The sequence below is a fragment of the Atractosteus spatula genome, chromosome 4 (assembly GCF_055471065.1).
Source record: "Atractosteus spatula isolate fAtrSpa1 chromosome 4, fAtrSpa1.hap1, whole genome shotgun sequence".
NCBI classification, from domain to species: domain Eukaryota; kingdom Metazoa; phylum Chordata; class Actinopteri; order Semionotiformes; family Lepisosteidae; genus Atractosteus; species Atractosteus spatula.
The window spans coordinates 15,462,763-15,489,700 of record NC_142709.1 but is presented as its reverse complement, the minus strand read 5'-3'; the positions used below and the strand labels follow the sequence as shown (position 1 = coordinate 15,489,700).

The 26,938-nt window shown below is 40.0% G+C and overlaps 1 protein-coding gene across 1 annotated transcript in view; it reads left to right on the top strand.

Annotated features, from left to right (window-relative positions):
- Positions 1-26,068, top strand: part of fstl1b (follistatin-like 1b) — a 51,584-nt gene extending 25,516 nt beyond the window's left edge. Inside the window, exons 3-11 of the mRNA XM_088914856.1 lie at positions 9,000-9,104; positions 11,318-11,447; positions 13,464-13,496; positions 15,760-15,890; positions 19,228-19,346; positions 20,539-20,651; positions 21,467-21,577; positions 22,288-22,394; positions 23,565-26,068. Coding sequence (XP_088770982.1) covers positions 9,000-9,104; positions 11,318-11,447; positions 13,464-13,496; positions 15,760-15,890; positions 19,228-19,346; positions 20,539-20,651; positions 21,467-21,577; positions 22,288-22,394; positions 23,565-23,609 — 894 coding nt within the window. The 3' untranslated portion in view covers positions 23,610-26,068. The remainder of the gene's footprint in view (positions 1-8,999; positions 9,105-11,317; positions 11,448-13,463; positions 13,497-15,759; positions 15,891-19,227; positions 19,347-20,538; positions 20,652-21,466; positions 21,578-22,287; positions 22,395-23,564) is intronic.
- Positions 26,069-26,938: the final 870 nt, after the last annotated feature.

The window sequence follows — 26,938 nt, the reverse complement described above, 5'->3', positions numbered from 1 at the left end:
TAAGATGTGGCAGAATTGCAATTAACATACACAATTAAGGGGTGTTTGCTTTCAAAGGGAGACTACTTAATAAGAAATTGAGTGTCTCAACTCAATGTCACTCTGAAGATAAGAGCGTTCTGTTGTCAAGGCAACCTAAAATACTACAAGTCTCCCTGTTTAGTAAACTAATGTTTTTTTTGTGCAATATTGGTAACACCAATAAATGAACTTTTTCAGATTTGTTTGTTTACTTTTCTTAACCAGAGCAAGGCCTACTCGGTTTTCTCAGTTCATATATTAGTCTTCTAATATATATTTTTTCTGGTTTGACTAACAGTGCTCATTTCTATCCCCTCCTTTCTGACACCGCGGGAGTGTCTGGTGAATCTGTAAATCTTAGTTTTCTGCAGGCTGTTGCCTTGGTGATGTGCTGAAATGTTAACATAATATAATTTATATAGTGTCCTTCATGATGCATCATCTCAAGGCGCTACATTAAAGCAAGCAACATAAGAAACAAGTATACACAAATTATCAAAGTACATCAAAAGGAATCAAAAGCAGACAGCCTCCTTTTTAGAGTTAATTACAAAGTTTGGTTTGTGACACATAGAGTGCAGGCTACCCCATCTGTGTCAATCAAAGATTCTGTATCATTAGAATGAATCCTTCCTTGACCCACTTCTGTTTCCCCAGCACAGCTGTGTTTCCTGCCTGGCCAAATTCTCTACTTGCTACAGCACCACTCTGCCAGGGCTTCAGAGTGCTCTGATTGGTGCAGACATTGAAAGGGCAATATGGGTGACTCATTTTAAAAATCTATAAACCAACTGTGCTTTTACTGTCCAAATCGCGAGAGTTGAGAAATTACTGTCATGGATGTCAGATTTTCACTGCCATGGGTACTGATGGCCAAGATGACAATAAGCCTTCAGGTTTTGCTTTTTGTGTGGAAAGCCAAGAAAAAGGACATACTGGGTTTTGTGTTGTACAGTATGTATATGTAATGGATATATGTAGGAAAGCAACACACAAGGCTTGTTAGAGAAAAGAGAAAAAAATAGTGAGCTTTGAAAAGGAAGAACACAGCGTGTTTTCATTCCTCAGCTAAGTTTCTAGCAAGACTGCTATCTTGCCTAATTTATAGAGTGAGAAACACAAACCCAGATTTATTTCTGCTACACAATTATGGGTAAGCAATACAAACAGTGTTAGGATACATAGTCAATACATGTAGTCAAATGTGTAGAATTTAAATAAAGGGGTGTTATGTTATAATTGTACATGGCCTATTGTAAGGCATCATTTTAGAAAATGTTGTGCAATTTGTGTTATCATGTTACAGAAAATGTATTTACTGCTCTGGACCAGTCCGGTGTAGAACAAACAGATGCATAACGGGGTATAAAATGTCCTAATTCAATAGGCTGAAGGAACTAAAGCATTTTAGTCTCAAACAAAGTCAGCCTAATAAGCTTTTCAGAATTAGCACTTAAACACAAACCAGAGAACAGGAAACTGTGGAAGGGTGAATTTAAAACAGAACGGGGGGGGTTCTTTACACAAAGCATTGTGGGGGTCTGGAACAGCATGTCCAGCAATATTGTTGAAGCTAATATCCTGGTTTCATTCAAGAAAAGGCTGGATAAGGTCCCTGGATCAATTAACAATAACAGCCAAACAGGCTAGACAGATTGAATTGGCCACTTTTTTGTACCTTTTCTCCAATTCCAACAAGACAGAAATATCTCAACTCGGTGTGACCCTGTTAAGAGCTTTATGTTGTCTTGGCAACGAAAGAACCATAGTGTCACTGAGGAGTTGAGTATAATGGAACCCAGTAAGAAATAAATCACCTTTTTCCTGAGACATCTCTCTCAATCCCAGGAGAAGGGGGCATAATACGCCAAGGCTGTCTCCGATGAAATCTCAGGGTTTTCTTCCACTCTTTTATTTTGTTGGCCTCCCTGCAGTAGTTTAATCACACTGAAGTATTCAGTCGTTTTTGATGCAGGGGTTCAGATGCATGGATGTAGGGGTTCAGTTCTGTGTTGATATGAAGGTCTTCCTGTGAGTACTGAGTAAAAGCAGAGACAGTGCAGATGTCAGTTCAAAATTATCAGTATGTTTGTGTTTCGTCAAGCAGATTGGCCTTGTTAAACTGTGCTGTGGAAAAAAGGAGGCAAGAATATCTGTGATGGGTTAAGAAATCCTTTCTAGAGAGCTGATGATTGTGGCCTTGGTGTAGTTCTTTATCTTAAACTGTGTTTCTTCTCAGGCTTGCAGAAAGATAATATACAATTCTTAAACTTTGCCCTTTGATTTATCCTTATTTTGTAGGCAGTAGCTAAAATGAAAATGAAAAGCACACAGAACGTTAATGCTAGTTTAAAACAGCTCAGGACTGTATCTTCCACTCTTGTGGAAGCATACCGCTAACACTGTACAACCTGACTGAACGACAAGCACACAAGACAGGTACTCCTACTCCTACAACCTCTTGTGTATAGAAGACCCTCCTGCTCTCAGGTTTAAACACATTTACACATAATTTCATCTTCTGTCCTTTTAGTTTGTGTTTCATTGTTCATTCTATAGAAATTTTCTGGGTTGATTTTGTAAGTGCCTTGCGGATTTTGAATTACTCGTATAAGGTCGCTCATAGTCTTTCCTTTCAAGGATAAAAAGGTCCAGTTCTCTCAGCCTGTCTGTGTAAGACATTTCCTAAAGTCCAGAAATGTATGTGATTGTCCTTCTCAATGTCTTTACTATGACATGTGACTAAAACTGTACACGATATTCTGAAAGAGGCTGTACTGATGTTTTTATACAATTTTAACATAATATCCTTCAATTTGGATTCTGCACTTTTAACTATATTGTGTATCTTAACTTTCTGTTCACCTTTTTATTGCTTCCACACATTGTCTAGAAGATGAATTTGTCTGCAGGAAATAAGTGGCTTTCTTCTAGTTCTGTATTTTCCATTTTGTATTTATATTTGAAATATTTACATTTATGCTTTATTTTTACTACCTGCGTGTAATGCTCCGTGCTTATCTACAATGTAAATTGTAAAATTTCCTCTCCCGAGTATGAGTGCTCGTCACTGAACTGTACTCTTTTTTAAAATCCAGTGATAAATGTTAAGGTGTATGGCTTCGGACACTCTGAACATGATTTTGTGGCTCTTAATGACTGGAAATAATTTTCTTGTTTCTCAGAGATTAAACAGATGTTTAGAAGAGTCAAGTTAATTAAACCTCACTTCTACAATTGTGACCGTTTGTAATTTTTGCCTTTTAATGACTGGTAAAATGTCACCATCTTGTGCTGTAAAGGTCAGTTGTTGCTCAGAGTCAAGACTTCATTGTCTGTTTTTCTAGCCTTGTGATTAACCATCTGTTCCCTAGAAATGTAAACGTGAGTTATTTTTATGTGTGAGAAAAGCATCTTGATAGGTTACGACAGCACAGTGCCAGGGATTGATAACTGGGTACAGAATCGAATAGGTTGGGGGAATGTTGCCACCCATCTGCGCATCACACATGGGGGAGTAACTTCGATTAGGTTGGCACAGTGAAAAGCCACACAGGTCCTGGGTTTCCCTCTGGGAAGCCTGGCCACAATGTGTGTGTAGCACCAGATGAGCGCTCATTTCCAGTGACACTTAACTGTGCTATTTTACCATGACCCGAGGAAAAGAGTGTCAGTCCTTTCGAGTACTTTACCCTGAATATATGGAACTGTTTTCAGGGTGCCAGCTGTGAAGCTGTTGACAGATTTGAGTATCATCAGGCAAGGGATAGGAGGAACACTATCATAAACTCCTTTTTCATGTCATGCAACTGTTGACTCTGGGATAGGAGGCACTACATCCTAGATTCCCTTTTTTACTGTATGTCCTGAAACTGTTGACTACTGAGTCTCCTCTACTCAGGGGTAGGAGGCAATCTTATGTTTTTTGGAGTTGTACCTTGGAGGCGTTAAAATTGAAAAGATCAAGTGCTGAACTGCCATCAGGCTAAACAACACTGAAAAGGCAAGACGTCAGATTTTGTTTTCAGCAGTCTACTTGCAGAAGATGCTTAAATGAGGATCACTCCCAAGCCAGTGCTGTGACTTGGCTGGCTGAGTATATTCAGCATGCAGCTGCAACAGCAGTGCTCTTCTGCATTTGCCTCAGTATTGAAAAGAGACAGAGCTGTTTAGAACACCTACTTTACTTTGTTCTCAGCAATGGGAAATGTGTAATGCAGCATTCTGCCAGACTGCCTTTTCCTTAAAGTTTCCACAGAAGGTAGTGGCTGTAGGAAATCGTCAAAATAAGGGAGCTGAAACCACAAGTTCAGTCACCAAAGAGCACTGATGCCCTCTAAAGTAGAACCTTTGTTAAGAAAATAATTTATGGAATTATCCTAGCTTTCCCAGCATGGTTACATCTAAGGTATACTTAAGACAAGGGCGACAAACTCATTTGCTATGATGGGCCAAATTTGATTTAAATGTACTCCAAGTAGGCCACAAATATCATATAGTATCAAACTATAAGATACAACCATTATTTTATTTAAAATATCATTGTTGTGGTTATTGTACACTATGTAAATCTATGCTCCATTGAAAAGAATTTTGTCTGGATGTCTCCTATGAGTTAATTAAGAGACTGTATACACCCACCCCTGGTTATACAACAGCTCAATTTACATTAACTTTTACTACAAAGAAGTGTGGATTTTAATACCTGTTTTTCACTGTACAGAGCCATTTCCACTACAATGAAGGCACTTCCAATGAGCTCTCATTTACTTAATTGTTAGCCATTGTCCTTATTTTCAACATCATGTCAGCAAAGAGTGCTGTCAGAGCTTCAGGTGTCACGTAAACAAAGAAAACAAGGAACGTATCCCCCTGGTTGTGGAACGTGAAGTGGGAGAAAGGATTGAAAATGGTGAGAAGTTGAAAGATATTGGAATTGCTATAAATTGTTCGAGTTTCTAACTTTTACATATTTTGTCTTGTCAACTTCTACAGTATGCTAAGTTAAATAAGCTAATTAGCATAAACATTTAACAGTGTTGTAATTTTCACAAGTCAAGACCCCTAAATTAACAGTGTGTAATATTAGGCAATTTACTAGACCTCAGGAAGGCTTAAGATGATTTAAGTGATTGCTATGAGAAATTTCACATTACAGAGTTGTTGAGGATTGAATTACTCTTGCATACTGAGGGATAGGTGTATATGAATATCAATTAGTAAACTACAGGATTGAAATGCAAATTGCACTTGAGCTGGGATTAGTGATCAGCATCACCTGTAAACTCTGCTTGAGAGACTGATGAGACCAACATGACACATCATCATAAGGTGAGCAGCAGCACAACAATATGTTGTGCAATTGTCACTTTAAGTACTTTTTGCTAAAAAAACAGAATCGGTAGAAGGCAAATTTAATAAGTTACTATGTGACAAAAAATCAAAACACTGAAAATGTGGAACTCAGATTATTTGGTAGATATAATAGCGATATTAAAAGAGAATACTTCCAACGCTATTGCTATTGCTCTGTGGCAACTCAAATCGAGCATGTTTGCTTTCCATTCACAGCTCCTAAGATATTTAAATTATCCCTCTTGTCTTGAACCATACAACATGGCTTTTCTTTAACTCAAGAACAATACTGTAATTACAAGGCCCTGTCACTGTTCTCAAAAATCTCCTACTGAGACAATGCGAAACACTACAGTTTCTACAGAAACACTACAGTTTCAGTGAGATCAATGGTGATATACTGTAGCTAGTGAAGCTGCTCACAGGTAAAGCTGTGCAGTTTGCAGACAGTGATTTATTTTTGAACAAATCATTTCAGTGAAACAAATTAATCCATTGCTAATCTGATTTACTCAGGTCTTTCAGCTCAGGGAGACGAATGGGGTATCGAGTCAAGCGAATCAACACAGGAGAAATGCATTAGTTTTTACCCCAGAGATCAGAGAATGAAGGGAGGATTTGGGAACCTCAAATCCAGTGTGATACAGTAAACATTAAACAATTGTATATTGTAAAACTCCATCAAACATGCATTGCTCTCACATTCATAGTGTCTGGTTCTCAGGACTGTGGTGAAGAATGAATTTTTGCTGGTTATTTCTGACAACTGCATTGATTTAGCTTTGAAAACAATTACGTCAAACTGCTGTAATAATACTAAGCACAGGATACCTCTACTACTAGAAGAGAAGTACATACTTTGTGTTTTAAAGCAAAGGACAACTGTACGCAACAAGCAGGCCAAGTTTTCATCATCTAAACTGTCTATATAACATATTTTCTCCGGATGTTCACAAAATATTCATCTTTTTTTCCTCACACTACACATCTTTTCACATGGAAAAAGGGAAAGGAAGTATTTCTCTGAATGTCACATTTTGTATTTCTGTATCAGTCACTGAAACTCCAATAATTTTTCAAGTCGTTCTCTGGTTCAGACTCAACTCAAGTGGTGCTGTTTCATTCAAGTAAATTGGTGAATCAAATGACAAAGTAAACACATCATTTGAATTAATTCATCTAACTGCACTGAATCAAATGAATCAACTCACTATGAAAAATAATCTTAACTGCCCAACTCTTGCAATATGAATTCTTTGCCCAACATTTTCAAAAATCATCTTTTTTAAGACAGTTCTTTAACACACTTAACCTTTCCAAATGTATATTTGGCACAAGGAGCTAAAAGGATTCGATTTACTTTTTTCCTAAAATTTTGAAGGGAAAACAAGTAAATTGGTCACAGGTATGAGATATTTTGGACTGTGTGAGAACTAGCAAAATAATAAACAGACACCAACACTGATGATCTGTTTCAGAGGACTTTTAGAGTACGTGAATACCTCTGGTACTCTGATCTGTTATTTAACAGTTATTTAATTAACTGTTATTTAATTTATTATTTAACACATCAATTCACTTTTGAAGCTCTTTGATCTAAACTATTATTTGAACTGTGCAATCTTAACTTAAATCTACACCTTTAACATACTTAAAGATTTAAAAATAAAAAATACTCTGGGAAAAAGAAAGAATGGTCTTTGTGCGGTTTTGGACAATACACTTTTTGTGGTTTTATGATTTCTGTGACACTAAGTAACTAATAAGTATTCATATTAATCCATAATATACAAAATGTAAATGTTAAAAATTATTGTTCTTATATTATTTGGTGTTTGAGGGGGCATTTCATCATCATTAAATCATTGAGCAGTTGTTTAGATTATGTTTATGAGGGAAGAATTAATATATCCAGTACTATTTATGGATTAATTTGACTGCATTTTAGTTATTTCAATTAAGCAGTTAAAGTGAAATTGCTACCTTACTTTTACAAAGGGTTTCAAGTATGGTCAGGTCCAGATAAGATTTGGTGAAATATCATTTCCCGAGTGGTGAACCGTTTACTTTCATTTCACGTTTTAATTTTTTATTTTCAGTGTTGCTAATATTTAGTTTTAGACGTTTCTCATTATTCACAAGAGACATTTTGAGGCACTATTATGAAAGAAGAGTTTTGTTTCCGTTTTTTTTAATATGCGTATGTTAATTTTTAAAAGTCGTGAGTTCCATCTTGTGTTGTTAGCTGGTACTGCAAAACCTCACTAGAAATGTACTTGTATGCGTGACATTTTGCAATACCCAGCTTTTAAAAACAAATCAGAATTCAGAAAAAAATGCCTTAAGATCCTTCTTGTAGCTTGGTTTTTATTAGATTTCTAGTCTTCCTTTCTTTCTTATGAGCGCAGCGCAGTAGCGTAGTCTGCCTTGCAGTTTGGGTCCTCTGTTTCAGTTAACACAAATATATATTGATATCAATAGATACGCTATCTGTACATATAGAGAAGATACTGTATATGTAAAGATAGTAAAACATATAAAGTTTTTCCATGCCGGGTACAGTATATTTTTCTTGCTTTATAAAATCTGGACAATTGGTGCGTACAGTGTGTTTACACTTCATGTTTTAGGGTTAGGGTTAGGGTTAGGGTTAGGGTCAGGGTCAGGGTCAGGGTCAGGGTTAACATCAGTTGTTTACACTTATATATTCTGTTACATATTAACAATAACGCATTTTAAGATAATTCCAGATGTCTGTGAATGAAAAGGCGACGGTTTAGTCTGAATGTTGGTTTATAAACAATCATCAGTTTATTGAAGTTGATTGAAGATTTTAAACTGAGAAAAAAAAAGTCGAAGGCATACTCCTGTAAAAGAGCTGCGAGTAGTTTGATATTCTGCCACTAGATGGCGCTATTATACAGACAAAAATCGAGCTGTTATTTATACATTACTAATGTGTTACTTGTGCATTAAATAGGATTTTTGAACGTTAAAAAAATGTTTTCCTGTCATTGTAAACACAGCAGGAGAAATAATGGAACTAATTAAAATAATGGAACAGATTAAGGTAGTTTAATGAACACAGTTCATGAGCCTATCTCAGCAAGCAACAGGCACCAGCTGGGAGGGAGCACATCACAGGGAAGGGAGCACACAGACACAGACTCACACACACAAGGGCCAGTTTCCCCAAAAGCCAATTAACCTACTTGTATGTTTTTAGACTGTGGGAGGAAACCAGAGCACCTGGAGGAAACCTCCACAAACATGGGGAGAACATAGAGACTCCACAAAGACAGCACCCCAGGTCCAGAATTGAGCCCAGGGTCCCAGTGCGATGCAGCAATGCTAACCAATGCGTTACCCCCCCTGCTGAAAATTTTCAAAATAATCAGGCATCTTTTGGTGACAGTCATGTTTGGTTTTTTCCTTTCCACAACTAAAGGGAACAGCTTCTGACCCTTTACTGTTCTTTGTTTATGGGTAATGACGACACTGAGTGCAAGAAAGAAGATATTCATGCAACATAGAATTCATTGAACAGCTTTCTTTAATTTGGTCAGTGCTGTAGTCACAGAGAAACTGAATGTCCTTGTTGTTGTTGTTTTTGTTTCTTGCAGCAGGAGGTGAAGAGCAAGTCCAAGATCTGTGCCAATGTGTTTTGCGGGGCAGGAAGAGAATGTGCCATCACTGAGAAAGGAGAGCCAACCTGCCTTTGTATTGAGGTGAGTGTCTCTTTACAACTGCAGTTCCTGCGTTCCTGTGTTCAGGAACACAGCGGACACAAGCCACCATGATTTTAAGAACTTTAGTTCATGAACCCAGTTCATGAAGCCCATTTGGTAGTGAGTAGTTAATGTAGCCAGCTGTTTCTTGGGGGAATGAGGCTTCAACAACAAGGCTGAGCAGCTTGTTTCAGTCTCCCGCTACCCTTTGGGTAAGGAGTGCCTCCTGTTCTGAGTTTTAAATGTGCTTCCCCATACTTCCCACTTGTGTCCTCTGGTTCATGTTTCACTATTGATAGTGATGTTGTCCATTGGGTTAGCTTTGCAAATGCTTGACTCAGGATCCCCGTCCTTGTCACTCTGTTCTCTTCTCAGCCCTTGTGCCTGAGTGGAGAGCCAGGCCACAGAAAAACAAATGAAAAAGTTTGAGGGACAAAGCTCTTGTCTGTGAGAGAAGTTCCCTCAAAACTCCAATGAAAGGAAATACAAATTCCTACTACTTGTAGTTCAATGAGGGTTTTACCCAGTCTGCTTGCTTGTGTAATAAAAGCCTAATTAGTGGGACTGGCACAATGTCATATAGGATATGTCAAGAAATATAAAGCACATGAATAAAGCCACTAAAAACATGTATCACCAGTGATTATTTTCACAGATAAGAGAGGGGAAAAATAATTGCTGTGCTAATGAGAAATCGTGGGCTGCACGTGTCACAAGAGGCTTTTAATAAAGACCTGAATCTGGTTCAGAGGTGTTAAAGCTTGCTTTGTTCCAGTCCAGCGGCGGAGTTTGTTATCCCTAAATCCTCAGTCACAAACCCCTAAAACTGAAACCCCGGGAGAGTTACCTGTATCTAATCTGTATAAGATAAGATCACTTTATTGGCCATATACAATTTCTTGCATTAGGAATTTGTCTTTTCGCATACCCCAGCTTGCTCTCCATGAGACACACAGGCACGCAGACGGGGAGAGAGAAGCTTGGGGTCAGAGCATAGGGTCAGCCATTTATACGGCGCCCCTGGGGAAGTTGGGGTTAAGGGCCTTGCTCAGGGGCCCAGCGGAGTAGGATTCCTCCGCTGGCCGTGGGACAGGCGCAGATCCTTAGCCACAGAGCCACTGCACCATATTTTCAAATGTTCAGTCATGAGTTCTGAAGGGATGCATTCTGTAGGGAGGGATTTCCCCCTCAGATAAAGAACCTCACTTTCTAGCTTTGAAAACTAAAAAATAGTTATGAGTAATTTAACAACAGTTGTTGACCTGGAGGACAGCAAGGACGCGGCAGGCCTGAGGGCGGTGTCAGTGTGCCGTAGGGGAGTCTGGTGTCACAGGGGGTCAGTGGCGCACGAACCCCTGTGAAGGGAGAGAGAAAGGCCTGAAGCAGAGTGGGATCCTGGCCGTCCAGCTGAGGAACGTTATTAAAACTCCCAAAATTAATAACCTGGACAAGCCAGCAAATCTTAAGTGTATTAGCCTCAGGAATCCGAAAACCATTTCTAATTTAAAAAAAATGCTGGAGGCCTCTTAAGTGGCAGAAACAGAATAGTCAGGTGTTATAATCAGGAACTGGCAGTGGAAGGAAATGCCCCAAGTGCATTTTTCTTTAACTTTGGAAGTTCAGTGTGCAAAAGAGCCCTTTCTCCAATAGAAATGGAGCTCCACAAAATATATGTATTTTATTTATATATTCCAAGGCAAAATTCCTCTGTTGATGACTGAACGTTTGATTTCAATCTTATGGACGTCGAAGCTGTCGACTCATTGTGCAGGAACTATTGATAAGGGTGAGATCAGGTGCGGCCCTTTTGACCATAAGGTGGTCTGCTTATCGGTTTGTTGAATATTTACTAAATGTGCGTGACACACACGGAGTCTCATTCAAAACCACTGCTTCTTCCAAGTGCTTTGTTTTTTAGTTTTGTTCTGTGAGGGGTTTTGACTCCTGTCACCAAGTGTCCTCTCCTTTGCGTTTCACGTTCAAGGAAAAGGTGGGCAAAGGGTTGATTAAACTTGATTTTTTTTCGAAATGTCGTGCTGGTGTGTGGAATCCTTACACGCGAGCCTGCCTCCGAGTGTTGACCTTCCTCCTGGGGTTGTGTTACAAAGTTGCGCTGCGACAGACGCTGGCGTTCCGGTTCGAGAGCCGAGCAGGCTGATTGCGTGGGCTCTGCCCGATAGCGAGGGCGTAACTCGGTGTCGTCGTCTCTTTAGGAATGCAAACCTCACAAGAGGCCCGTGTGCGGCAGTAACGGCAGGACCTACCGGAATCACTGCGAGCTCCACCGGGATGCCTGCCTGACGGGGCTGAAGATCCAGGTCGCCCACGACGGACACTGCGAAGGTGGGTGCGACCCGGCACGGCACTCTCAGGGCCTGCTGTTCCAGGCTCAGTGAAGAGGTCGCCGTGCCGACGACTCGCCCTCCTGGGAAGAGCTGCGCAGGCACTGTTCCCTGTGAAGGTGTGAAAGGAGGTTTATTCTGAAACAGAGGGGCCTGGAATTCAGGCTGACATTTTCTCTCCCTCATTCAAAACCAATGTTTCCTTCTCCCATTTAATAAGGTGCTTTGTTTTTGTTCTCTGGGGTTTTTGACTCCTACAATTATACCTTCCCCGTCTGATTTGTGTACCATTGTTCACAAGCATTTTATATACTAAAAAAACATCTCCTTTAATTACCCTAAATGGCACACATTTCAGGACCAGTATATTAAAAGTTAATCGTTTGATCCTTTATGCAGAAGTCCATGTAGGACACAACAATATCCCTTACTGTGCCTAGCTGTCAGGTTCCTTTCTGAATACAACAGGTGTCTATACAGCACAACCTGACCTGTCTTACGAATCTACACAGATGTTTGACTGTTAATGCACACTGTTACAAAAATCCCTAAGAGAACTGATCTTAAGTGTGCAGTACGAAACAAGGAAAATGTCCAGATATTTTCTGTATCAGGATTGGCCTGCTGCATGTCATAATCAGACCATATCAAACCAGGTGCCAATGTAATCTGCTGCCTGGAGTGTTTGAAGCAGCAGCCAAGGGTTGTCTGGTGGAGATGGCATGAGATTAAAGCGTTAAGCGATGCTGTGAGCTGAGTGTGCATAAATCCTTGTTAATGGGCAGATTAGTGTTAATAAACGAGGGATATAAATGCAAGGTCTGAATTAATTGGGTATATCAATCTTAAAACTAGGATTAAATTAGTTATTAAATTAATCTAATTTGAATTTTCATTTAGTACACCTAGGATTTTAGAATCTTTCAGAAGTTAAAAATTTGACCCCTCCAGACTGTGTGGGTAGCATTTATTAAACACACACACAGTACTTATTTTCTTTATTGTGTCATTTGTTGCCGTTCTTTGAAGAGTGTGCCTCTCACTTTTCAGTTTCATTCCTATTTCCGGTCCTGCTGGGTGTGAAACCTAGTGTCTCTCGGCTGTTGTCCTCGGCAGGCTTCATTCAGTGAACCCCAACATGAACTGGCCCTGAACGTTTCTGCAGAGCAAAGTGAAAGAAGGAGCTCGGGGAATACACCAGTGTGTCCTGACCGTGTCTCAGTCAGCCTCAGAGCACAGCCTGCAACCGTCTGCTTCAGACAAGGCATTTTGAAGGCAGGCTTACGTAAATTGGACTGTTAGTGTAGTGGAGCTAGTTTGGACAAGGTGACGTCACCGCCATCCCTGCGCGTAGCAGGGACCTCAGCCACCTGGGCTGAGGGGGGTCTCCTTTAGCTCATGCGGCTGGTTCCCTGTTGCGCTCGCACCCCAGGTGTTGCAGGACGAACCGGCGGGGTGGAGCAGCGGAGGGCACGAGCCCGCGCGGAGCCGCTATGGTCACATTAGGGTGACTCTTCGTTGAAGGATTTGATCTAGAGAGCTCATTTTCCAAAGCTGTGTTAACATGGACAACAGACACCACTCTGTTTCTTTCCACACCTGTGCTGTCTCTTCTAAGGAACCTTTTAAAAGAGATGCTGATTTAGAGGCATTCAGTCATAATCCCACAGATGACAGCTTTGCACTATTGGTTCATCAGGCAAGCAAATGTCTGAACCTTCAGAGATTTACCAGCTCTTGGAAAACGGGGGTAGGTTTTGATCTGGATTGAAACTTAGGGCCTTAATAGATTAGTAAGTCAGATAGAGTAGTTAATTTACCACTACTTAATAGAGTAGTAAGTAAAGAAGACATTACAGACCACCACCCTGACTTTTATAAAGTACTTTCGCCCTGTGCTGAGATGATCAGTGAGCCACAAGTAGACATCCCATTTTGCAAGCAAAATGAAATGTGATGATTTTGTATGGCCTAGTGCAAAGGAGCTGAGAAAATGTGTTTTCTTTTTCTGTTTTAGAGAAGAAAACTGAGAAATCTGCTGCAAGCCCAAGTAAGTCAATCCAATCAAAATAAGTGTGTAAATGTGTACAACACAGTAATTATCATATTTTATCATTCGATTCTCATTCCAGGATTGATTGTGCCTGTTTGTTCTAACTTTGGTCTACTTTGACATGCGGTACTGCAAATAGGGAAGTAGGAGGCACTTCTTTATACAAGAAGGTTGTGGGAGCATTAAACAAGCTCAAGCCCATTCATGTTGGCAATGATGACACCCTGGCCTCTTTCAAGAAACCGCTGGACTGGAACTGCAGTACTAAAACAAGCAAATAAGTTAAATGGATCAAATGGCCTCTTGTTTGCAGAGTTTCTTAGGTTTATATGTGCTTTTCTTTTATCCAGTATGAAACATTCTTCCATTATTAATACTATCAGTAAATATAATACTGTTTGGCATTCACATGCAAAAATACAGACTAAATTGCTTCACATTTTTTTCTGAGTCTTTGCTCTGTTGTCAGCTGACAGAATAAACAATACAATTGGTTCTCCAGGGATTTTAGAAAATCCCACTTACAAGTGTTCTGATGGTTCCTGAAGATTCCTGTACACATGGATGATTTCTATCTGAAAATCCCAACAGAAAACAATACTGAATTTCACTGAGAGCCAGGCCGGGAAGGTGAGCGATTGAGCTGTTGACAATGAGTCATTGCTTATCAGTGTAACTCACCATTAACCTCAGATGGTTAAAAGGCCCCATTTCCAGATGAACCAAAGAAACTACAGGGAGGTACATTTAAAACAGAAATCAGGGGCACTTCTTCACACTATAGTTGAAGCTCATATCCTGGCTTCTTTCAAGAAATGGCCAGATGATTGGTTGGCCCATTTAGCTACTAAGTACTAAATGGGGTAGATGGGTCTAGTGACCTCTTGGGTACAGTTGTTCTTAAGATCACACAAGGCTTCTACAAGAGGAGCAGTGTTCCTGCCACCTCCTGCATCAGCTCAGCAAAGCTGCAACTTGAAACAAAGAAGTGTCCGTGTACAGCCTGTGAGGTCCTTGAGCCACAGTCAGAATCAGAACTGTGGCCAGTGGCGGTTAAAGCAGACAGGAAAAACAAGGTGATAATTACAGCATGAATCAGGCTGTGCTTTGCCTGTGATGTTGCCCATGGGAATGTTTTACCAGATATTGTGATTTAAAAGAATGAGATGAATCATTTGGAAGCATTGAAACTCTAGTTATGCTTGGAAATGCTAATATAAAGCACAGTTTGGACATTGGTTTATGGGCACTTGTAGAATTTGTTTTTTATCGGGTTTAGTCTCTTCTGTATCTTCTTAATCAGAATGCTGGAAGCAGGCTTGCTTTTAACATGAGAGAGTTCTCCAAGCATCAGTGGCTGCCCGGAGAGGGGCATAACCACAAAATAAAAATGACTTTTCGATGCAATGCAGCTGGTTTGTCTCCCATGTTGTAGCCCCCTGAAAATGTATAATAATAAACTTCATTTTATATAGTGTCTTTAAAAACAGTAATCTCAAAGTGGTTAAACCACACAAAAAAGGACATTACGTAATAAAATAAAATTAAAGAATATTACAAAGCAAATGTTGAAGATAAAACAAGGACAGAAAAGTCTTTATGGAAAAGTAAGTTATCATGGTGGATTTCAAAGTACCTATTATTCTATTTCAGAATAAAATATTCTGCAGTTTTCCTCATGGGATTAATAAAGTATCTATCTAGTGTCCCAGAGATTTAAGGCACAGTAGCACACAGTCCTGCCACTCACAGAGTAAAGACGAACATTGAGAACATTTACAAACTAAAATGGACTGAGAATATGAAGGTCACACGAGTGGAGTAAACACGTAACATATGTGATACTGGGAAGCCAAACTACTGTATGCAAAGCATTGAACATAAGAAGAATGATTTTAAAATGTTCCCCAAACCAGACTGGAAGCCAGTAAAGGGACTGTGGGATGGGAGTGATGTATTCACAGGTGTGTGACTTAGTCAGGATTCTAGCTGTCGAGTTCTGCACATGTTGAAACTTAGATTTTAAGGTGTTCTTAAGCTGTTCAGAAGTATTTACAGATCTCCAAACCAAATGTATTTCTTCTGTTTTATGTTTCCTGGTACTGTTTTCCTGTACTGTTACTGGTACTGTTTGTAAGGGAAGAATTGCCACTCATTGGAAAAGAAGGGTGAAAAACACAAAATGAAGTGGTCTGCTGGTGAAGAAACTGAATTTTTAAAAGCTTACGTATGAGCCACAGAAATGCTCTTGTTCCTCCAGTTGTGTGCTACCTTGCCGATCGCAACGAACTGAGAAACCGCGTCATCGAGTGGCTGCAGACCGAAGTGGTTCCAGATGGGTGGTTCTCCAAGGGCTCCAACTTCTCCGAAATCCTCCACAGATACTTTAAGGTTGGTGTTGGTTTGTCTCTTGAAAGGGCAGACGTTCATGACGTTGTCAGCATGGAAGAGACCAGCAGAGCAGATTCCATGGGTTTCAAACTCTCGCTCGAAAAACTCACAGGCTCTTCTTTTTCTTCTCCACACTGATCTCACTTCAACCATTCATGTTCTTAAGAATTAACAGTACTCAGGCAATATAATTGAGACTAGCAATATACAGTAAGTCAGTTACTTTAGTAAATCAAATAACTGATAACCTGATAAACAGTGAGACAGTTTGCTCGGCTCTTGCTAGTATCAGCTAATGCTGTGTTTTTCTATTTCCTGTGACAACCTTTTTTTACTTTGTTGTACTCTAGATGTTGAACTTGTGCTGTAGATGTTGTACGATGCATTGCAAAGCCAGATCAGGTTAAAACAGCATCTGTATTTGCCCTGTTGAGAAAAACACTCCCAAACCAGCAGCAGAAAGCTTGGCCATCATGAGCATCTTGTGTCAGACCCTGTGAGAGATTTATAGCACCAGATCGTACTGTGTCTGCTGTGGTTTTTCTTAGTGTTTTGTTGCATGTTTTTTTTTTACTTTTTTCAGTAGGCTTGTTAGCTCTTAATAGAACTGTTTAGCAATAATAACTATTAACTGCAGCATCAATTTCAAGTTTAAACCTCAGTAAAACTGATATAATTGATTCAAATTCAAAGAGCTTTATTGGCATGGCCGATGAATTACAGTGTTACCAAAGCAGATTGAATTCATAAAATTGAGACCATGCCCGCATTGAAATGGCAGTAGAGGGTGCGTGAGATACAGTAAAGAGCCTGTGGGAATCTAAATCTTTTTTAAAAAATGGTGAAAAGACTCAAATGACTGAAAAAAAACCTCAAAGGTGTTATAGGACTCAAATGAGAAATGGACCTTTTTACCGGAGGCGCGGCTTTAAAAAAAAACACGTCTTGCTCGGTGTTTGCGCGCGTTTCCCTTTCCGTGTCTGAATGCATGGCCGGCTGGCGAGAGGCGGGGCATGTTTCTGAAGCGCCTGGTCAGCGCAGCCGCCCCGCAGGGGAAACGCGCTGATTGCGACTTCAGCGGCAGATGACGGCGGCTTATTCTTCACGATGGGGTTTGCCATGGCAATGCCTCACACCGGGGGCGGCCGTCTGCTGTGCTAATTTCTCAGTGTTGAGCTTCGGTTTCTCTAAATCTTCTAAAGCCTCCTTTTGTGGCTTGATTATTTGTGTGACAGCTATCTCAGGCCTGTTATGGACAACCGCGATTGCTTTTAATTACGGGGCTCCCCCACTGGGAGAGACTCCAGTTTCTCACCACGTGCTGTAGGTTAAAGAGGTATGGGGAGACCCTCTGGTTACTCTGTTGAGAGCCTTTGACAGCTGTCAGGTCTGCCTTCATGCTACTTGGACTGAATTTCTATGGCTCAGGTCGGTGCTGGAGCCGGGGAGAGGGAGGGAGGAAAAATCAAAAGGATTTCTTGGATTCAAGCGTCGGTTCTCAGAAAATTTCCTGTGTCTCTGCAGGTGATTCGTTCATATGAGGCCTTGAATATGCAGAAGGTTTATTGGAAAACCTCTGTCAAGCAGATAGATATGCTCTGTTCTTATATGAGTTATCAGGTACATGGCCTTAAGAAGCTGGTTAATTAATAGCCATGAATGATAGCTCTTTGTACTGCTTTTGTAGCAGTAAATATGTAATCCTGATGACTGCTTTTACTGTATACTTCTCCTTTCAATAATGTGGAACTCATGGATCTCTTGCATAACTTCATAACTCTAACATCACCCAGCATCAAAGTGCTGACAGTAGCATGAAAGGTATTGAACACATTTTATTCCACTATCATTATATGTGGTTTTCAAAGATCAGTTTATAGTCAATGAATTGCTCCGGGATATTAGGATGACTTAATTGCATGAATATTCATTGGTGACCAAGACAATTGTAGCACACAATTTCAGCTTGATCAGATCGGCACAATTGCTGGGCTTTTTTTAACTGTGTATATCAAACACTTGTGTCCCATTTTAAAGTTTCCCATTTTTGACAGTAGACGTTCTTAAATAACTCACCTGTGGGGATTCATTAACCATTTACCAGAAATAAGTAAGGAAAATGGACAGATGTTTGGTCAGATTTGCCACAATTTCCTATTTTCATTCAAGTTTTTAGTTGATGTAATGCAGTGCGACTGTTTCAGCTTTTTTTGTCTAAAGTGAAAATTAGGTACTGGAGTAGTTAACAAAAAATCCCTTTCCATTTGAAACACTTAAGCTGAAAGATTTCTTTGGTAGCCCTGAATCTAATGAGTTCTGTCACCAAGCAACTGTTCTGCATCCAAAGCTCTAAGCCTCTTTAAGAAATGGCAACAAGTTAATGAATAGAGAGTTTCTTTTTTCAGCAACAGACTGTTAAGAATTGAACCATTTGCGGCCACTGGAATTTCCAAAGTCACCCAATAACACCATGGTTATTTTAAAGATTGTATCTGCTCTTGTTTTTAGAAATAACAGACCGTTGATCAGAATGGTATTGACAAACATACGACATGTTCTACTTGCGTTCCAAACATATGAAGTACAGTATATATTACAGTTGTATGTTTTTGTACTATGTGTATAAATACTGCAACTTAGCATTACTAGAATATTATCTTCCTTCTCCAGAAGGATTATTGGTTAATGGAGACAGCTGTCTTTCCCTGGGGTGACTGCAAATCCCTTGGGGGAAAAAAAAAGAAAAAAGCTTTTGAAAACACATTGCCTTATGCTGAGTGTTTGCGCTTTGTTACTTTGATCTCTCAGCCTGTTCAAAACCAGATATTTCCAATCCAGGATAACCAGGACGATAAATACATTCCTTCTATTTCAAAGTACAGATTCCATGCTTGCAAAAAATATTGATAAGAAACTTATCATGGGGAGCAAGGACTGGTTTTTAATTGCTGATAAACGTGGAAACAATACTGGGAGCTCTTCCACCTTGATACGATTCCAATAAGGGCTTGTACTAAGGATCTGCCATCTTTTTTGGACTTTTCATTACCCATGTGTCAAACATGTCTTTCTGTTTTAGTTCAGGTGGGTAGCTGCGTCAGCATGCGTAGGTTGCAAAGGAACAAGTAATAGGTTTATTCCATGCTGAAAAAAAGAAGAAAGAAAACACAACCTGTGTCACCTGAAGAAGGCTCCATAGCCGAAACGTTGTGTTTTCTTTCTTCTTTTTTTCAGCATGGAATAAACCTATTACTTATGTCTTTCTGTTTTGTGTACAACTGCAGAGCCCTACTTCCTCATGCCCACATACAAAGGTACTGTTCTCTGTTTTCTTCAGACCTATGATGATGGTGACTCCCAGATGGACTCAGCCGAGTTCCTGAAGTTCATTCAGCACAATGAGACTGCTGTCAACATCAGCTCATACATGGATGAGGAGAACAACCGTCTTCTCAGGTGTGTGTTTCTCCATTGAAAATTCCCTTTAGGTTCTCCTGTCAAGCTGTGAAAGCAAAGTCGTTTTGCCGCTGTTTCTTAATAAGCTGTTAGTTCTGGAAAATACAGTTATACAGTAAGTTAGTACTTGTTTTTACAAGTGTGTATACACTGCTCCTAGAATTTCTACTTCCATGATATAGAAAGTAATGAGTTAATGAGCTACGGTATTAATTGATATAAATGCAAGCACTTCCAAGATGTCAGTTCACTTTGTTGACTCACAGCTTACAGCAATATCTGCTATTACATAGCAGAAGCTTACCATATGTCTTCCCTTCTTTGTGCAGATGGTGAAGACATCACCTTTTGATTTCTGTTTTGGATTGAAATGAAGAACTCAAAACATTAGAAATGTATGCATCTATGCTTAACAGAATGTTGGAGTGCTGTTCAAGCCCAACAGCTGTTGTTAACTATTTTTATTCATTTAACAGAATACCCAAAACTACATCATGCAACACAACCCATCTGTATTCTCCAGTATAGCAGTCGAAAACAGACGTTTGCATTTTTCGTGTCATGTTGGTGCAGCATTTTTCGAATCAAAACTCAACTGGACATACAATATTTTGGGTGTTTTTGCAAGGAGATCAGAATACTGAATATTTTTTCTTTCAGCGTTTCACAATACCGCAGGTGGACCTTTTGTCCAGTGATGTGCAGAGATTAAATGATTTTTCAAAGCAAACAAATCACAAAGATACAGAAAGGCCACATCTTATTTGCCCCTGTCAGCTGACCTGCATTGTTGGCAAGACAGAGCAAGGTCTTTCTTGTACAGTCCAACTAGGGACACATATTTTAATTCTGTGCTTTTTCAGTTGTCAGAGCTCATTGCCAAAGCTGGCCTTGTGGGGAGATTGAGAGTTGTGCACAAACATAACAGAGTTGCAATACTGCCAACTGTCTTTTTGGGGGGTAGAAAGAGTGCAGTTGTTCTGTGGCACAGTTCTACTTATTTGCAGCATCCATGTGACAGCTCGGTGTCAATGGTCTAGGATTAGATGGCAAATATGAGGAATTGTGTATTTATTGTGTAAATATATTGTGTATATATTTATAAGCACTGCTGGGTTTGTTAGACTTTCCATGTCAATTGTCTGGATTCCTTCTGTGTTAAAGCTATTCTGTTTTGTTTTTTTTCCCTCAGGAGCCTGTGTGTAGACGCACTCATTGAACTTTCAGATGAAAACGCTGACTGGAAACTGAGTTTCAACGAGTTCCTCAACTGCTTCAAGCCTGGATTCAACCCCACTCAGAAGAGTGAGTAGCAAAACTATTAATTATTTGTGGTCAGCTGCATTAAATACTTTTAAGTATAAATAACCTTCAGTGGTGAACCTGCTGACTCACAGCTCTTGGGTCCTGGATTCGATTCTGCCCTGGGCTGACTTCTGTGTGGAGTTTGCATGTTCTCCCCACAGCAGTGAGGCTTTTTTCCGGGTACTCTGGTTTCCACACACAGTCTAGATATACAGTAGGCTGGCTAGGATAAGAAATGTCTCTAAACCATCCTTGTGCTTGTGTGTGAGTGAATGTGTGTGCACCCTGCCCTGGACAAGTGTGCACCCATTGGTGATGGTAGGTCAGGCTCTGACTCACCATGTCCCTTTATTTAGGCGGATGTTACTTTCAAACCCGGGAAAAGCACACTTTGGGACATATGGTCAAATTGCAAAGCGACTGTTTACCGCTTCTCTGACTGAGACCAGATCCGTAACCTGGATCACAAAATTCATTGATTGTACCTTAGAGTTATCTTCAGTGACTTGAAAAGAGTGAGAAATAAGGCCAGCTAAAGTCCAAATCGATACAGTCAAGATATTAAGATGCTGTGGCGTTCTGAAACAGAAAGCTGTGGAGTTTCAAAAACATTCCAAAATCTGATAAAAAAAAACTTTCAGGGTTATGGGATTCACTGGAGCCATCATGCTGTGTAGTAAATGGAATGCTACTGTGCTAGCCCTGCCGTTTCACGTTCACTGGAAAAGTTAACTGGACAACATGTGTCCTAGAGTTAACACACCCTCATACCACAGCAGACATGTGTGTGACTCGGTCTCCTCCCCTTTGCCCAGAATGTGCCCTGGAGGACGAGACCTTTGAAGATGGGGCAGAGACCCAGGTGGAGTGTAACCGCTGCGTGTGTGCCTGTGGGAACTGGGTGTGCACTGCTATGACCTGTGACGGTAAGTAAGGACAGTTATCTACAAGCCTGAGGTACGGCATACTTTCATTTGCAGACCTTGATGAGACTGTGACTCACCAAAAATTGAATGAGTGAAATTGCTATATTACTAAATCCAGAGTTTCCCCGCCCTGGTGTTACTGACTCCATTTCTTTTGTGCTTATTTCCTGACGAAATCTCATTCCCTCAGTCAAACCCGCAGTTATACTTGCAGTTTCCCAGTTGCTCTGTTTTTTTTCCGCTGCTCTGAAGCTTTAGGAAATTTCAGGTTACCTTTATGGAACAAAAATCCAAAAGTAATATTCAGATGTAATCTTTAGGGTTTCGGATTATTTAAAATATTCACATTAGCGGACTGTCGTTCTCAGCAACCATGAATTAGCTCAACTATCCTGTGCCAGTTTAGCTGGGGACTTCATCTCTCACTGCTCATTCAGCATAGAAAGACCAAACCTTAAAGGTCAAAGGGATACTCCATGAAATTTCCAGCTGAATAATTTTCGAAGCGGGCTTGCAGAATATTGTGCTTTAGTGGTAGTTTTGTTGCATTTACACCTATGAAAATTGCTGTCTCAGGGGCAGCAATGGAGCAGAACAGCTGGTATGACTCCTGCTCTGTGCCATTCTGGACATTCTGAGCAGGCGCCTGCTGACAGGATTAACATTTCTAGTTAACATTTCTGTCTTTTTTTTCTGCGGGGTGCCCACAGGACAAAATAAGAAGACAGCCCCTCTGGAGGACACTGACCTGACCGGACAGGAGGAGATGACGGAGGAGGAATGGACCCGCAGGGTGGAGGAGCTGAACAAACACCAGGTCAGTGTTGCCGGGGCAACCGCACTGGAACAGCCAACCAAAACAAGAAATGGAAAAAAAAAGGCAACACAAAACACACTCAGGCCTCAGAGCTCGGGGAGATTCTTAAACTCCCAAGTTCTTAAACTTGCGTGGCTAGCAAATGAAAAAAAGTCTTTCACGATATTTATTTAGTCATAAATATTTTTCATAAACTGAGTATGATGTTTGTGAGCTTGACTGTACTGTAAATTGTATATTTCAGGCTTATACAAATTTAAATTTAAACCAAAACTATTTTAAAGTGATCTCTCTTAAAGGTACTGTCTCACTTTGGGGTTGAATGACGGGCTGAACCGATAAAGGCTCATGGTTCAAGCACAGGTTGGGCTCTTATGATCCAGTCGCCTCGTGTTTGAGCCTAGCTCATGTCGATACCGGACTTTCATGGGGTTTCATGGGATTCCCACAGTAGTGGTGCCCAGCTGACTCTGCTCAGCTCCAGGGGTGGAGTTGGGAGGTCAGTGGAGCTCTTGCTTGTTGAAATCTGAAGGGCTTATGAACAGGTGGACAAGTGGAGCCAGCTCTCTATCCCTGGTTCTCCCCACATGGCTACAGGGGTCCTCACATTAAGATACAAAAGACATAGCTGGTGATTCCAAATTGGGTGGTTATGTAAAAAATGACAATTGGAGATTTCAACCTTGAGTTGTATAAGAAAAACAATACTGTGACAATTTAAAATAACAGGCAATTCAGTTCAGCATTATTTAAGTGAATTTGAGATCTTCAGCGCAGGAATATCTTCAGAACTCAGAGGATGAGACTTTTTTGATGCTATACCTGTGATATTTGGTTAATAATGGCTGTAAACCAAGATGTTATGGCCGACATTAAGCGGTCAGTGTTGGTTAATAATGTTTGTATAAAGCCAGCAGGTGTGGGGGTCTGTGGCACCAAGGCTAAACTCCAGTGACAGAGTTCTAACATCCTGTCTGGAGCTGCTCTCCTGCAGACAAACACTGCTGATGTCTTACATAAGATAAAACATTGGCTCCATAATTTATTAACCCTCCCATTACTTTAGCATTGTGTATGCTTTCTAAACTTAAAGGTATCTCCCTTTCAATGTCTAGTCTCTGTGTGCCTGATCATCAATCAATGTGTAAAACGCCCATCTCTGTCTTACAGGAAACAGTGGAGAAATCAAAGAAATCCAGCACAAAGGAGATATAAAGAGCACAGGCGTGCGAAGAGGAAATGGGAAAGCTCTCCAGTCATCCTCACATTTTTCCTTCATGAAGATCAGGCTGATGCTTGACTTGCGTACTGTTGACGAAAAAAATACATTGTAGTTTTTTGTGTGTGTTTTTGTTTTCATATTCCGATGTTTATTTTTTGCTGTGATTGCTACAAGTGGGGTAGCAATCCAACATTGTTGTATGTAGGGTGCTGTAGCCTTTAGATTGTACACTGCGGGCCTCAGCAGAAAGAGGGCAGTGTCTTTTTTGTAAAACAGCTGCCGTAAGTAACTCTCAACAGCTACAAGAGGGCAAAAGAAGGGAAGGACTGGTGCTTTGCAGGCTCTGCCATCTCAACTTGCACAGCTGGATTTGGATTTGAACCGTACGGCGTTACTAAGGACAATAGCATAATGTCTAGCCTCTTTAGTACAGTTAATAAGGGTCACTAGGAGCAGGGTTTTTCTAATTAAGTCTTAGAAAAGTACAGTTTTCACAGCTTGGCCCTTCATGTCCTCAACTCCATGACTGGCACAGCTGGATTTGAACTGGCAATTTAAGCCCTTGAAAAGCATATTAACATACAACTCATATCAGATTAGAGAATAACATCACATTTGGTTAAATCGTGTTACAACGTGGAATGTTACCAGTATAATATACTTTTTATATGTATCTGCTCAGTTGCTCAGTTTTGTTTTTCACAAAATGGGCCAGGCATATGTATCCATAATAGCACTGCTTGTACTGCTTGTAAGCATGTACAGAACCATGCTTGAATGCCTGTATTTCAACGAGAGGATAAGTATTTGTATGTTGAATTTAACTTAGAACAAATGATGAAAGACATATTTTGAGTGTTGCAAACATCATCCCCAGCTGTTTAGCTGCTCTGTATGAAGTTGTCACTGCTGTGAAATTTAAAACCATCCCAAAGTTTGCACAACTTTGGTTTAACTCCTAGTTAACTCTAACGGTGCAAAACCTTATTCAGAATAAACACACTGGGGTCCACTGCTCTGTGGGATACTTAGTTTAACGAGGCACAGCTCTTTTCCCTGTAAAATGAACAGCACTCCTTCGGCATTTCAAAAAGGTGCTATATTTTTAAGTTGTTATAGTATTCTTGAACATTTTTTTGCAAAAGCTAGTCTTTTTTATTTTAAACTTTATTGTAACTCAGACTGCAGTCTTAAAGAAGTCCAATAAAAAATGCATGCTTTTCACAAATGGGGACATACTCATAAAGTGTAAGATGTGTACAGTAAATGCACAGAATTGTAAAACCGGAATGATACCACTTTCTGAATGTGCCACTTGTGTTCCCTGGTGTTCTTCCTCTTCAGAGTGCAGCAATTAGTAGCTTTCCAATAGTTTCATCTGAAAGCTGTGTTGCACATTGTTCATTTATTTCACCTAATAGCAACGATGGAAATCAATTTTATTGGCTTTTGCTCCATCCTTTCTGTTTAGTCTGGGCTGACTGGTGATTAACCTGATTGCAACATGTCTGTGTACTGAGAGAATCTGAATCATGGTTTTGCCATCTGCTTTAGAAACGCTGCTGTCTGTTTTTTGTTGTTTTCAATGTATGACAGATTGAAAGTATGTATCTGAACAAAAGGAGTCTCAGCACTAGATGGGATTTGTTTGCTGCTTGTGAATGGGCTCACAAAAATCATGGATGGAGGATGAAATGATGGGATTCAATTACTGGAGGGGGGGGGAACGTTCCTGCAGGGAATGAATAAAAACAGACACAGATGTTGTACGTCCAGGTTGTGGGTAATTTGGGATATCAGGAGTGCCTGGCACAATGAAAGAATGAGCAGCAAAAGTGTCAGCCTGTGGGGCGTTAATTGAGCCGCTGAGTCATTGTAAAGCACTGGGAACGAGCTGGAGACACTGAAACCAAAGCCTGATGTAAGACGTTGAATGATGTTGTATAACTCCAGGTAATACATTACTCTGGACCCAGCAACGACAATATACCTTTTCTTTCAATCTCTATCAGTGGAGTAGAATCAGTATCCACTCTAGAAGCATAAATTCTGTAGTTATTTTATAGTTCAGTTTCACACGATCCTATTGACAATTTCGTTGTACCGCGTGCAGTATCAGTGCCTTAACAATCATGGAAAAGCAGGGGGTGTTTTCAGAAGAAAAACTCCTTTAAAGCCATCAAAAGCAAGATCAGCAGCTGAAAGAAAGATGGCAGTTTTTCCATTGAGTGTTAGATCCCACCTAGGATATTTTAAACAGCACAAATGTATCTGGCAGTATTACCTTATAATAGTCCAAATTTGTTTCATTTTTGTCTTGTGAGCATGTAAACCGTTTTGTATACTTGTAAAAGCTATCACTACTTTGTTTACTCACTGTTTATTTGTATTACTGCTTTGTGTCTTACAGGTTATTTGGGGTATACATGCCAATAAAAATACTACAAAATTCTTTAATGGCCAGCTCTTATACTTACACAATGGAAAGAGAAGGCTTTCATTTTTTAACAATGAGGCAGCAACTGCAATGAAGGTAGTTACAAATTGGCTGATTTATTATATCTCCGTTCATGTTGTTCGATGTGCCATATTTCTGATAATGATATAACATAAGGAGAAAGTCTTTGTGATGCACACAAGATTCAAATGATTAATATAGCTGACGGCTCTGTGAAACGTTTCTAAGGCATCTGAGATAGCACCCCCACATTTCCAGTCAAAGCTGTGTGAAGAATGCTGCTCAGCAACTAAGGGAAGGAGAAAATGTATTCAAATTGTAAGTGTGGGAATTTCGTTCCATAAACATTCTATTCTGACAACATGCCAACATACAGACCATAGAAATAAAGCATTTTGTGTTTGTTTTTTACATTTTTAAGAAATCTGGGCATCCATGCTTTTAGAAATGTATACCGATTTCAGAAACTGATTAATAGTTCTGCTGTCCTTTTGATTAATTGATCATTCATGACTTTGGTACTCTAGATAAGTGGTTCTTAACCTGAGGTTCAAGCACCCTATGGGGCTGTGAGATGCCCTTTCTGGGGTAATTTTTCACGTATTCTCAATGTTCCTGGGAAATTATAATAAATAAGTCTATCTTTCATTCAATAGTTACAATATATCTAAGGTTTAAAGAACTGTCCTACTTCAATGATTCTTGATAAAGGGTGCAAGGATATTTTAAGAACTAAAGGGGTGCAGTAAAGCTTAAAAACCACTGTTCTAGAGTGACTTTGAAAGTTTCATCAGCACTAAATCACCTCACTAACAAGCCAGTCGATTGCGCACAGGCAGCGAGTTTATGTAACACGTGAAATGT